Consider the following 13,746-nt stretch of genomic DNA (forward strand, 5'->3'; position numbering starts at 1 on the left):
AAGAAGATTAGATACTTCAATCAGTGTTGAGTACCAGCTGACCTGAATTGATTTTTAAAACAACATCAAAGTGCTGGAACATTTCAGCTATTTTATCTATATCAAGTTATAACACGTCAGTAGAGGATTTCATATATTCTCTTCCTCTCACTATTGCTAATACTGACATATCACAAAATAATGTAAAAGTAATATTAAAAATACATTAAAAATAAGATTTCTAATAATAGCAAAAGGAACAAAATCTTGTTGAGAACATTTCCTGAGAAATGGAATTTAAGAATGTATATTGATTTTCTTGAAATTCAGAATAACAATTTCAAAATGTTGAACTGTCCCATGAAACCAAAATATCAGGTTTTGATCCAGTGGAATCAGCATACAAAAGGCCTTTATTAAGCACTTGCATACACTCCCTTCTTGAGTATTACCCTCAGTTCATTTATGCCAGGGGTTTTCAACCTTTTTGGAACAGTGAACCCCCAGGGAACAGCTTATAGGGAAGGGAACATATTATAAGCCAGGGAGGCTCAGCCCCTAGATCTGGGCCACAGAGCCATGCCATCTGGCCTGCAGGGTTCTCAACGGGTCTGGAAATTTGGTGGCAGGCGAGCAGTGGCAGAAGTTCCTGCCCCCTGGCTGCCAAATTTCTGGACCTGGCGGGAGCCCTGTATGCTTCCCCCAGGATCAGTGCACAGAGCTGTCCCAGGTCCAATCTAGGCACACAAGGGCCAGCTGGGGGTACTCAGGAGGGCTGTGGGAAACTGCTATGTTTCATTTCAGTTTCAGATTCAGCCATTTGAGAGGGACAGTGATTTGTTTTGGTGTTTCAGATCACTGTTCCATTTTGATTCATCTGAATCTATTTCAGAATGTTGACACTGTTTCGGTGCTGATTCGGAGATTCGGATTGGCCAGGGAGAGGCAGGAACAGCTGGGGGGGCTGCAGGTTCTCCCCTGGTTCCTCCAGCTGTGCCTGCCTCTCCCCAGGCAGGACGAGCCTCAAGAGAAAACCCCATGGTTGTCCTGCCCTGCCCCATCCCCTGCCCGACCCCAGCCTCCCGGCTTGAAGAAAAAAAGCAAAAAAAAGCAAAAAAAAAAAAAAAAGCCCAGCACTCACCAGCTGTAGCAGTGGCGATCTAGGCCTCTGGGGGCTCGTGGCAGAGCCCCTCTGTGCAGCATGGGGCAGTGGGGTGCAATGATGATCACCCCTGCCTCCTGCTTGGCACCTGCACGGCAGCTGCTCCATGCCCTCGGCAGGGTGCTTTGTGCTGTCTGGGAGCTGGGGCCACTGGAGCTGAGCATTGCCAGGCTCCAGCTGACATGTGGAGCCACCCCAGCTCCCAGACAGCACGCAGCGCCCTGGCAAGCTGCACTGCACCTGCATGATGTGACAGCCGCTATACAGATGCCAAGTGGGGAGGGTGATCCCTGCTGCCTCCCCACTGACCTGCGCTGCATGGGGGGCTCTGCCACGAGCCCCCAGAGGCTCTGATTGCTGCTGTTACAGCTGATGAGTGCAGGGTTTTTTTAAAGTGCTGGGTGGGGGATGGGACTGGGCAGGGCAGCCATGGGGGCTTCTCCTGTGGTTCCTCCGGCTGTGCTTGGTGCAGGCTGCCTCAAGTAGACTTGGGTACTGGCACTGGCCCCAGCTGGCAGTGGCAGCATGCTGTCATCCCATACATAGATCTGGGGGCCTGTGGCCCCTGGGAGGGCTGCAGGGATGTACCAGACTCCTCCTGGGGGGTGCAGGCCCCCGGATCTGTGCACAGGAAGACAGCAGGCTGCTGTCCCTCCCCTAGAGCACTGGGATTGGAAGGGACCTCAGGGACAGATCGCAGACACTGGCCAGCTACACATGTCAATATCAGAACAGTCCTTCTGCCCCCCCTTCCTAGTTTCTGTTTCCCTGCAAGCCCAGGTCCAAAATATCTGAAACATTTCAGATGGTTTGGTTTCATTTGGACATGTTTCAGAGCCTTTCATTTCATTTTAGATTTGGTGTTTCAGGCACCGAAACAGACCAAAACATCTCCAAAACTAAATGGCTGCCAAAATTTTGCACAACCGTAGTGCTCAGGGCCCCAAAGAGGTAGCATGGGGCTTGGGTGCAGCAACATGGGGCCCCAGTTCAACAGCATAGAGCCAAGGGAGGCAATATAGGGCCCCAATCCAGCTGGCAGCATGGGGCTGAGGGAGATGGTGGAGGACCATCTCACTCAGGACCCATGGACCAGCTCCACACCACTCATCTGTCCCATGGCACCAAAATGTTGAGCACCACTGTCATAAGTATTTCTGACTTCACAGTGCCCCTGCCTAGTATCTGCATATACATGAGACGCTGACTGTGCAGTCTTTACTGTGAATCTACATGAGACTTGTTTAGCACTTGTATAAATAAGTACTAAATAACTGCGCAGTAACTGGAGTTACTGTGCAGTCACACTGAGCAATGGCTTTTTCATGATGCTGATTGTTCAGTAGCATCGCCCCATGCTCCTTGCCATGCAGTGCTACTGTGCAGTAGTCACGGGCTACTATGCAGCCAGCGTCTCATGTAGACATGGCCAGTATAAATCAGAGAAGTAAATTTGCATTGGGGCTGGTGTAGGGACAGGTTTCATTGCAAAATAGGACTAAATGAGGTCAACCACAGACAGTGGGATGGGAGATGACCTTGTCTAGTTGCCTTGCAATAGGAACAAACAGTGCCTTATCTCCATTTAGGATTTTGCAGTGGGATAACTGGGCATATTTTCTCTGCTTTTGTGCTGCACCTGATTTCCAGAAGTGAGGCAGTGCAGCTGTGTTAGTGCAGTGCTCAGGACACTCCAACACTGGTCTCCAGCTCTCTGCCTTCCCCGTGACTATCAGCATGTGCTCAGTGCCATGCTAAGCTACAGTGCTTCATTCTGGGGATTTTGCGTATACAGAGTGGGAGCAAGAACCAAGGCGTACTTCAAGGCAACTTTCCCAAGTGTGGTATGGAGACAGTGCAGATTTGGCCTGTCGTATCTGGCTAGAAAAATGCACCTTTGCGTGTCGGTGAAGACAAAGCTCAAGTTAGACAGGTTTGTCTGCATGTGAAATTATCACCCTTGTATCAAGATCTAGCACTTCCTTTATGGCTTCTTGCCAATATTTTACTCCTTTTCCTTTAGGTTCCTGGCTTCCTAGTTAGCTACCAACTTCTTCCCCCCAAGACATATGCATAGGTCTTTTGAAAGTTGTATATGGCCAAGGTTACTGCTACAGTTTATGCGGGATACCACACACCAGTCTGCTGTTCAGAAAGTGCTGAGCACCTGACATTGGAAGATGCTTTTTGTACATGGGTGTCTTGATTGCACACCTACCGCATCCAAAATTATTAATTGTTTGCTTAGTTTTGTAACCCTTCCAGTGAGAGACGTTTTTCGTGGGTAGCGCTCTGGGTAGCAAAGGGCTAGTAATACAGAAAATTTGCAATAGGGAAACAATTTTGTTAGTTTGTTTGCTTGCAGTCTCCCTTTTGTGTACAAAGAGTTAGGGAGATACTTGAAAAGAGCTTTTTTTTTTTTTTTTTTAAATGCAGCAAAAAGTGAATTTGACATTCAAGATATTTATCAGTACCCAGGAAATATCTTGTATTCATAATAATGATATTCCAAATTTCTATTATTTTAGTGTATTTCTTAGGTCTTGGTTCAGCAAAGTATCCCTGTCATTCTTTCATGTGAAGTCTCACTGCAGACACACTGATTCCTATGTGTGATGAATACTGAGTTAGTTATAAAGGTATTTCTGATGTTTTCTTTCTGCTTTAAAAGACATGGTGATCGTGAAGAGTCATCAGTATTGCCCCTCATTTCTGCTGGCTTCACAAGGGTATGTATATATTGTAATTCACAGGATTGCTTTTTAATGCGGGAACTATAACATATAATAAGAAGTTGTGTGGGAGGTTGGTTGTCAGTGGTCCCATCTATCAGTAGCCTAGTCTGTATATGGTCCTCACTTTTTCCTGTTCATTCTTATAGATTTTTTTGACTAGCTTGCAGCAATGGAAACTGCTTGAGAGAGATTCCTACTAATCAGAGGCTCCTAGAAATAAAATGCACTGTTGTATACTTGCATTTATTTAATACATTTCTTTTAAAATACGTATGCTAATCTTTTTAAAAGCAAACCTAGGTAAGATTGACCCATTAATAACCACTCTGTAGCAGAGCTGGGAAGTAGTTTGTAATAAACAATAGAATAAACTGCTGGAAATATATTCTATCAAATGCTAATTCTTGTCTGTAAACAGGTTTCACACATTATCAGGTGCTATTATATATTGTTTGGAGTCACCTGAAATGTATCACACTGAATCATTTCCTTGGCAACTTGTCCAATTAAGCAGGCACTATGCTTATTACTGCGTCAGTTAAGTGGAGTCTTCATTACATTAAGTTGACAGGAAAAAAAAAAGAAATATTTGCCTTAAAGTGAGACTCAGAGCATGAACAGGCTGGTTTATATCTACCAGTAAGAATTTAAAATAAATACTTACTGGTCGAGAAATAACCCAGAAACAGGGCTGTACATGTGTTTCAGACCTTGCCTGGAGAGCTACACCGGTAAGCTTTCCAGCCAAGGGACACTAGGGGTGCTGACAGGCCCCCACTCAAGCTCATGACACTTTACATAAAGCACCGTGAATTAGAGCAGCCCTCCTTACCCAACAGACATCTGCCTATTAGATCAGAGCAAGGGAGAAAAATGGGGAGGGGGAAATCAAGCTCCATTTTGGAGCTGATCGAGGTGAGGAGCCTGCCTGCAGCCTCTCTCCTGTACACTGCTCCCCCTCCTAGCTCTAGTGCTATCTGTAGAAAGGAGAGGGAATAAATTATGGGTTGGAGTTTGCCAGGACTGAGCTGGAGAGAGGGTGTTGTGGGGGGGAGACAGGGGGGACTCCAATCCATGCCCCCCACCCAGCTCAGGCCAGGCAAACCCCATCTCACAGCTTGCTCCCCCTCCCTTCTCCCCAAACAGCACTAGGGGCAGGGCTGGGCTGATGCAGCATGTGACAGTTTGACCCTAGTGGAGCACCTTCATTTGATACTTCATTTGATGAGGGTTATTTTATCACACAGTTGGCCAATTCTAAGGGGCCCAGCACTGCACGTGTGTCTGGGCACAGCTGTAGAGCGCTTTTAGGGGACTTATTGTGCAACAAATGTAACTTCTGCCCGTGCCCTAGGTGACTGCTCAGTGGGACATTCCTGCCTTTAGGGTAGCCCATTACTTGACGACCTGTCCTCTCCCCTGCTTGGGAAGGGTCAGGCTGTCAATAGGCAGGCCCTGGCTTTTAAATCCCTGCATATGCATCTCTTATAGGCTGCACACAGGATGATTTAAAGCCAGAAGCACATGGAAGCAGAGGTGCAGGGAGTGGAGCCAAGGAAAGACTCCTTGACCCTGGTCCCTGGCTAGGCAGCACATACAGAATTTGAATCCCATGGGGTCGGGAACTACGGCAGAGACTGCTTCTTAGGCCCTGGACCTTAGCCCTGCAAAAGCTCTCTCTACCCTGTGGGCTTTAATGCTGCCCAGGTGGGTGATGTGAGGTAGAATTTAAAGCCAGTAGGGCCAGGAACCACAGCAGGGAGCACATCCACAACACCAGCTCCCTGACTCATGGGCTTTGAAGATGTCACCGACCTGTACTACCCATCTGGCTCTGACATATAAGTGTCTAGAACTCTGTGCATCTGAATCTGTTTAGGCAGACTTACTCTACTTTATTCATTCGGGTGGGGGTTACATAATACATCTTTATTTGTAGAAAAGTAAACTATTGAAACTTTTCTAACTTTTCATTTGCAGAGATATGTAGAAAATTCTAATATCATGGCCTGTTACAATGAACTAATTCAGCTGGAATTTGGAGAGGTGCGGGCACAATTTAAATTAAGGTAATGCTATCAATGTCAAGAAAATATCAAGAATATCATAATAATAATAATATCAAAACCAAAAAGAGCCAAATTCATCCACAGACTAAAAACAAGTCTTACTGCATAGAGTTTTATTACAAAATTAGATGGTTAGCCATGTTAATCTGAAGTCAGGCAGAAGGCAGGGTGGATTTGAATCTTATAGACTAAATCAGATATGTGTGTGGCATAAGCTTTCATGAGCCCAAGCTCACTTCATCATATACTGTGGAAAGACATGCACAGAGCAGTATATAAAATGGAGAGAGTGATTTGAATACAAAAGGCAGGAACACAGAGAATAAGGGAAGAGGGGTTAGGATGGACAGTGCTTACAGTTGGCCCTCCAGGCTCAAATTGCATCTCTCAGGGAACAGGCTGCCCAGCTCTCATTTTTACAGTAGACCCAGATGCTAGGTGTGATCCTTATCAGTACAGACCACATCACCAGACCAAATAACACAGAATTCAAGGTCCATTTGTCATGGAGCGGGAACCTACGAGCGGCCGTGTACTCACTAGCGCCCCCCTGCCATGTCACTTAGGCAATCCAGCACCCTCGACTCGCCCGCCACATCTTTGATCTTAGGTTCAGTATGGGAGGCTGCCTACTTGCACCTATGACACTGCGCTGGTATTGCCTCCATTCCAAATGGGGTGCTCTCACCCCAGCCTTATGGGCAGTGCGTGCCTCCGACCTCCCCTTATAGCACGCCCCAAGCCTTGCAGCTCTTCCTGGACGTTGTCTGGTCCTGCGCCCCTTGGCCTGACCCACAATCAGCGCCCCTTCTCTGGCACCCCTGGGCCTGACCCGCAATCAGCGCCCCTTCTCTGGCGTGGCCCCCTTGACTGGATTAACCCTCTATATCAACTGGGCTCAGGCAGCTTAAGCCCTAGCTGGCCCCTTCTGAGTCTTGTCCCTGGTGACCATCCAATTGGGCTCAGGCGGCCGGAGCCTTACCTGGCCCCTGCTGACCCCTGCCGATGATGGTTGTCCAACTAAGTGTGTCCTGGTAGGCTCAGGCGACCGGAGCCCTACCTGGCCCCTTCAAAGTCCTGCCAATGATGACCCTGACATAAAGTGTGTCCTGTAATGCTCAGGCAGCCGGAGCCTTACCTGGCCCCTCTGGTTCCTAGGGCTCCCTGCTGGTACGGGGACCTTCCAGACAACCCTTTAGCTTGCACCTGTCGCCCGCCTTGGGGTGGCTTGATCAAGTACGTGGCCCACCTAGGTCCTCTGCTGCACCTCTCACACCCGTTGCCCCCTCTGGGGCCTTTGCCACACCTCTCCGGCGCAAACCGCTGTGCCCCGCTGGGCACCGGGAACCCCTAAGTGGCTAGGGAGCCCCCGTGAGGCCTCCTCTCACCCCTATAGCCTCACCCGGTCCTCCAGTGTAATCATAACAAAACCGTAAGCCAAGCAGCTACAACACAAGCAAAAGCCCACCGGCTTATAACACAAACCACACGCCGCGCTGGTTCTCACCGATACCTTTCTCAGGGCTCTCTCTCTCCCCTCGCATCATTGCAGCGGTCAAACTGCCACCGTAGGCTCTGCTGCTCAGCTCTCCGCCACAGAGCTCCTGCTCGTGCAGTGGCCAGAGGGGAACTGCTCACGGGCTCCACCCTGAGCTGTTATAAAGGGCCCGGCCCTGCCCCCTTCCGGTCACCTGACCGGCTGGTTGCCCCAGCAACCCGCAGCTGCGCTGCTCTGCTGCTTGACAACTCCTCTCCTCTTATCCTTTAAGTCACAGGGCACCTCAGTGCCCCTGTGACACCATTCACCTGAATCTCTACCAATGTCATACCATCACCTGCTTACAGTACCACTCTGCTGTCTACATTGGACAGATGGGGCAATCCCTGCATGTAAGACAGAATTAACACTGATCTTATGTCAGTGCCCCATAGATGAATACTTTAACTTCTCTGGACAGTCCATCACTGACCTCAGAGTAGCTGTTCTTAGGCAGCAAAACTTTAAAAACCAACTTGAACAAGAAATCATTCACAGACTGGATTGTGTTAAGTATGCTGTAAATGGGGACTACGGATTCTTATCTCATTACATGGGTTAGCTTTCATGTCCCCTTTGTCCCTATGGGTTTATTGCTTGTTGGCCTCTCCCAGAACTGCTCCCCACCTCTCCTCTCCCTGCTTTTTTGTATTCAAATCAGTCTCTCCATTCTGCACACTGTCCTGTGTATATCCTTTCTCAGCATCTGATGAAGTAAGCTTGGGTTCACAAAAGCTTATGTTATACATATCTCTGATTTAGTTAGTCTATAAGGTGCAATGTTATACTGCCTTCTTCATTACAGAATGTCATTTATCCAAAGAAATACATGCCTGTTTATGCTTAAAGCAGAAAATCAAATTACTGTGTTTTGCTTTTGTTACGGTTTTTCTATTTTACACTAGTTTATAATTACATACATTGAGAGACATGTAAGTGAAATCTAATCAGTTTTCTTTTTGCATCTGCCAGGGCTTGTAATTCATTATTTACAGCATTAGAGAAAAGTCAAGAAGCCATTGAGATCACAAGTGAAGACCATGTAATACAGGTTTGTTCTAGTTTATTTTTATAAGTATGGGGGATTCCTCTATGGCTTGCTACATTTTATTTCATATGTAATTTATATTTGCTCTTTTTTAATGGTGCAAGAAGCTGCCGTAATAGTTCTGAACAGACGGGGTTGAATTTTGGTCTAAGGCAGAATTTTTCTCGGTTGATTTTTTTTTTTTTTATTTTTTTTTTTTTATAAAACAAATTTAAAAGAAAAAAAAATCAGTCTTTGGAGCCGCTTTAAGGATCTGTCTGGTTTTTCTGTTGTTTTTTTTTATTTGTAATGCTTAGTTCATATGTCTCTTAACTGCTGGTGACTACCAACATTGTTTTATATCTTTCCTTAAAATGTGTTGCTATTATTCCAGAGGCATGACTTCAAAGTTTACTTGGGCTCATGCTAAGGGGTCCCTCCAGTTGAGCCAGCTGTAAAGGGGTACCTGGGTCATTTGGGCTGGAGCGTTAAAGGCCACTGGCATTATTGCTCTTATGTGTCCTGTGGCTTTTGAAATGGGTCTGCCATAATGGTATTAACCTGATGGGGTATTTGGCCTGTATAGGCCTTTGACTCGTCCTAAAATATTGAAAAGTAATTAATTCTTTTGAAAAGTTAGCTGAAATTGAGGCCAATTCAAACTACATAAAAGGCACCTAAGTTTTATTAAACGTGTTATTATAATACAATTTTTATTACAAGTTTTGGCAAATATCCAGAGGCGACTAGAACTAAATTAACAAACTTTACTGTCCTTGAGTTCATAGTTTAATAGTTCGTAGGGTCAGAAGGGACCTAAGTAGATCATCAAGTCTGACCCCCTGCCATGGGCAGGAAAGAGTACTAGGGTCAAACGACCCCAGCAAGGTGATTATCCAGCTTCCTTTTGAAGATCCCCATGGTAGGAGCGAGCGACCACCTCTCTTGGAAGTTGGTTCCAGATCCTAGCCACCCTGACTGTGAAGTAGCACCTCCTAATATCTAGCCTGAATCTACTTTTAGTCAACTTATGGCCGTTATTTCTCGTTACTCCCGGTAGGGCTCGGGGGAACAGGGACTCTCCCATAGCCTGCTGGTCCCCCTTGGCTAGTTTGTAGACAGCCAAGAATTCCATGATGCACTGCACAATTGCACACAAACTGATTTAAAAGAGAGCAGTTGAACTGATTTTGAATGCAAACCATGTTACCTACTAGTTTCTGTGACAGTGGGGCCAGCTGACATGGAAGAAGATAAATGATATTGGAACTCTACTGAAGCAAAGCCAGAACACACTTTTAAACAAGGTTTTGATAGTGTTTGTCTGCCAACACTAGCTGGGCAAACCCATTTAGGAAATGATTTAGGTGGAACCAAGTTTTTGAACAGTGTTAACTAAAGTCTCCAGGTGTCATTGGCAGTCCATTATTTCCGTGGTTCCCAAACATTTTGAACCAACAGATAAAAAACAGACATCACTTTTCTGTCATCAGACTTCAAACTGAAGACTCTCAGGGTGAATGGGACCTGGTGTGCTCTGTGGACCAGCAATGGATGGGCCACTTATCCTGGACTCATGGTCCAACCATGGTTCACGAACCACAGTTTGGGAACCACTGAACTAATTTATAGCTTGGGAACCACATAATTGCCTTCAAAGAGGAGCCAGTTCCACCTGTCAACACAAAGCCTTTAGGGATGATGAATTATAAATGGATCATTTAAATTTAACCTGCTTCTTGGGTCCTCTTGGCACAGATCTTGAGAGTTATACATCAGATTAACAAAAGAGCAGAATTTGGTTCCTGGTTACCTAGAAACATATTTTTCAGACCAAATGCTGCCCTCCACAGGTGACTCAAGACATAGCAGACCCTCCCCTACAGGGGAGTTCTGGATCACTCCCATGTGTACTCTGCAGATCTTTTTCTCCATAGTAGGGAAAAAGGAGAAGTATTGTCAGAGGAGAGGTCGGTCAGCAGGGGAGTTTTGAGAATAGTCATTAAAGACTATGAGGCACTTGGGTGTTACTGAGATGGGACCATGTAAACAACTAAAACAGATGTGTTTGCAAGTGTGTAGATTGCAGCTCTGAACCTCTTCTGTAGGTGACATGTAGGAGATTCACAAGGCTGTGCAGCCTCCATTTTTGAGTGACGGTTTTATCTTTCCCAACTCTCTTCTTCATAATTGTGCTTTGTGTGCACTTGAAGCTGCAATACTATTCCTTGCGTGCCAGAGAAGAGAGAGAAGGTTGTCTTACAACTGATGAATAAAAGGAATCTGCTTCCGAAGTTAATGTTGTCTATGATGATTTCTTTTAAATGCACAGTTGAGATGTGAGATGTATTCCCTTTCTCCACTCACGTTTGTACGCTGCCTTTTTGTGTCTGGGTGCTAGATTTCTGGGAGATAATTCTTTTGTTGTGCTTGGAAGAAAATATTGAGGTATCTGTTCCAAAGTTAATATATACAAAAGTTTTTTACCTGAGCTTGATAAATCTAGCATTAGGTTTAACAAATTAGGTAAAAATTTAGTTTTCTTGACTTTTTGACGTAAATAGGATGCTAAATGCTCTCCTGTTTTTATTTTACAGTACGTCAATCCTGCATTTGAAACCGTGATGGGCTATCGAATAGGTGAATTAATAGGGAAGGAATTGACAGAAGTGCCTATAAATGAAAAAAAAGCTGATTTCCTAGATACTATTAATTCCTGTATAAAGATAGGAAAGGTAAGTTACAGTGTAATATAATTTATCATTCCATGATATTAGCATATATTACCTATGGGAAGGATGGTTGCCTGTGCATGAAACAGTGTAGATTATGCCTTCACAAACATGTAATATTTGGGGTTTTCCTACACACATGCACAATCCTGTTGAAGTTGGTTACGTGAATAAGGCAAGTGGGATTTGATACATCACATACTGGACCCAGTCCTCTTCCAACTGAAAACTCTGTATTTATTTAGGTTCTTGATAGGTTGAGAGGGCTGCTTAGTAACAGTGAAAAGCAATCTAAAAAAATCTGTGTCTTTGGGAACAATAAATATTCTGTATTGGTGGACAAACAGGTTACCAATAGTATTTTTTTTGGTGTTGTCAAACCGTTAAAGGAGTCTATTTATATTTTAAAGAAAACATTAGGATGGACTAACCTGTTTCTAGGAGCAGAACTGAGATGAACTTAAAAGGGTAGGGTCTTATCAAGAATGACTCACCCCTTTTCGTAAGGGTCACTCCTTCTTAAACTGCATAGAGAAGGGAGACCTAGTCTCGTTCACTTTTTAGATGTGTCACATGTTAAATGCATTTAGGGGACTTGCCTTGTACATGTGTGCCATATATTGCCTACTTCTGAGGTGCCTTGTAAGGTGTGGAACTCTAATAGGTAAGGGGAGAACAAAAGGAAAAACGGTAGCCTGCTATAAGCAAGTTTTCTAGCGGCACCTAGATTAAAAGAGAACTTAACTGAAATGCTTTGTTGTGATACATGGAAGCCATCTAGTGAGCACAGTATACAGAAGCCTCAGGAGAGTGTTGCATAGGGTGCTGACAGATGTGCAACTTCGTGCTGTAACTCATGACTCTTCACAGAAAGCACCATGAGTTACAGTGAACCTACCGACCCAGCAGACGTTTTCTGTTTGGTGGTGGGGGGAGGGAGGAGGAGGATCAAGCTTCACTTTGGATCCAATCCAGACCGTCTGCAGCCTCTCTCCTAGTCCCCCACCCTGCCACCCAGCTCCAGTGCTGTCCTCAGGATGGGAGGGCAGAAAAGGCAGGGGAGGGAGCTCTGGTCTGGGGTTTGCCTAGGCTGTGTTGGGGGATGGGGAGTGGGTAGATTGGAGGGGGACTCCAATCCACCCCCCCAAGTGGGGCAGACCCCAAACTACAGCTCTCACCCCTGCCTTTTGCCCCCTCCCATCCTGAAGACAGCATCAAAGCTGGGAGGGGGGTGTGAGGCTGAGCTGACGCGCAGAGAGAAACAGAAGTTAACGAAGGTACTCTGCCTTAGAGCACCTACATCTGAACCCTCAGTAAACAAGGGTTAATTTGTTGTGTGACTGGACACTTTTTTAATACACTCTGTAGCTGTCCACTAGGGGTGTGCAAAACAGGCCATATTCGATTTGGATTTGGCCTGAATCGGGGACAATGATATGATTCGTTGCTTCAGATCACGGAGCCGATTCAGTTAATCTGAATCCGAAGATTCATGCTGATTGGGAGAATCAGCGATTTGGCCATAGACACAGCTTTAAATGTTTTTTGTACATACCCTGAGGTACCAGCCACAGCTCATGAATGCTGAGATGGTGGGGCAGATGGAGCATCCCACAGGAGCATGGTGGGGGGGGCCCACATGCTCAGCAGCGAACCTGGAAGTGGACCGGAAGTACTTCTGGTCCACTTCTGGGTCTGCTACCGAGCATGGCTAAGCAGTCAGCCATGGGGGGGACCCCAGGTGCCCCCCTGGACCCAGGAGGCACTAGTCTCCAAGCTGGGGAGGTGCAGGGGGCCCCCCGAGTACGCTCCCCAGTAGAGCTGGAAGTAGACCGGAAGTACCTTGTCTATTTCCGGGTCTGCTGCTGACTGTGCTGGGAACCCCCTGTGTTCCTGTGGGACGTTTCATCTGCCCCACCATTTCAGCATTCACGAGCCGCCTGGTACCTTGAGGTATGTAGAAAAATCATAGTTTTATAGTTTCTAGGGTTGGAAGGGACCTGAGTAGATCATCTAGTCTGACGCCCTGCCATGGCAGGAAAGATTACTGGGGTCAAACAACCCCAGCGAGGTGTTTGTCTAGCCTCCTCTTAAAGCCCCCCGGGGTAGGAGCCTGCACCACTTCTCTTGGAAGTTGGTTCCAGATCCTAGCCGCCCTGACTGTGGGGGCTCGCCTCCTGATATCTAGCCTAAATCTACCCTCTACCAGCTTGTGACCATTATTCCTGGTCACTCCTGGCAGTGCTTGGGGGAACAGGGACTCCCCCAATGCCTGCTGGTCCCCCCTGACCAGTTTGTAACAGGCCAGTAGATCCCCCCTCAGCCTTCTCTTGTGGAGGCTGAACACGTTCAGGTCCCGTAGCCTCTCCTCATGGGGCCTGCCCTGCTGTCCCCTGATCATGCAAGTGGCCTTCCTCTGGACCCTCTCCATGTTGTCCACATCCCTCTTGAAGTGCGGTGCCCAGAACTGGACGCAGTACTCCAGCTGCGGCCTGACCAGTGCTG

The 13,746-nt window shown here is 46.5% G+C and overlaps 1 protein-coding gene across 2 annotated transcripts in view; it reads left to right on the plus strand.

Moving 5' to 3' along the window:
* PDE8A (phosphodiesterase 8A) overlaps nt 1–13,746 on the plus strand; it is a 241,158-nt gene that overhangs the window by 187,606 nt on the left and 39,806 nt on the right. For both annotated transcript variants that reach the window (XM_019533679.1, XM_019533678.1), the window contains exons 5-8: nt 3,813–3,870; nt 5,857–5,945; nt 8,455–8,533; nt 11,107–11,244. In XM_019533679.1, coding sequence (XP_019389224.1) covers nt 3,813–3,870; nt 5,857–5,945; nt 8,455–8,533; nt 11,107–11,244 — 364 coding nt within the window. The remainder of the gene's footprint in view (nt 1–3,812; nt 3,871–5,856; nt 5,946–8,454; nt 8,534–11,106; nt 11,245–13,746) is intronic.

The sequence above is a fragment of the Crocodylus porosus genome, unplaced genomic scaffold (genome assembly GCF_001723895.1).
Source record: "Crocodylus porosus isolate Cpor-Errol unplaced genomic scaffold, CroPor_comp1, whole genome shotgun sequence".
NCBI classification, from domain to species: Eukaryota; Metazoa; Chordata; order Crocodylia; family Crocodylidae; genus Crocodylus; species Crocodylus porosus.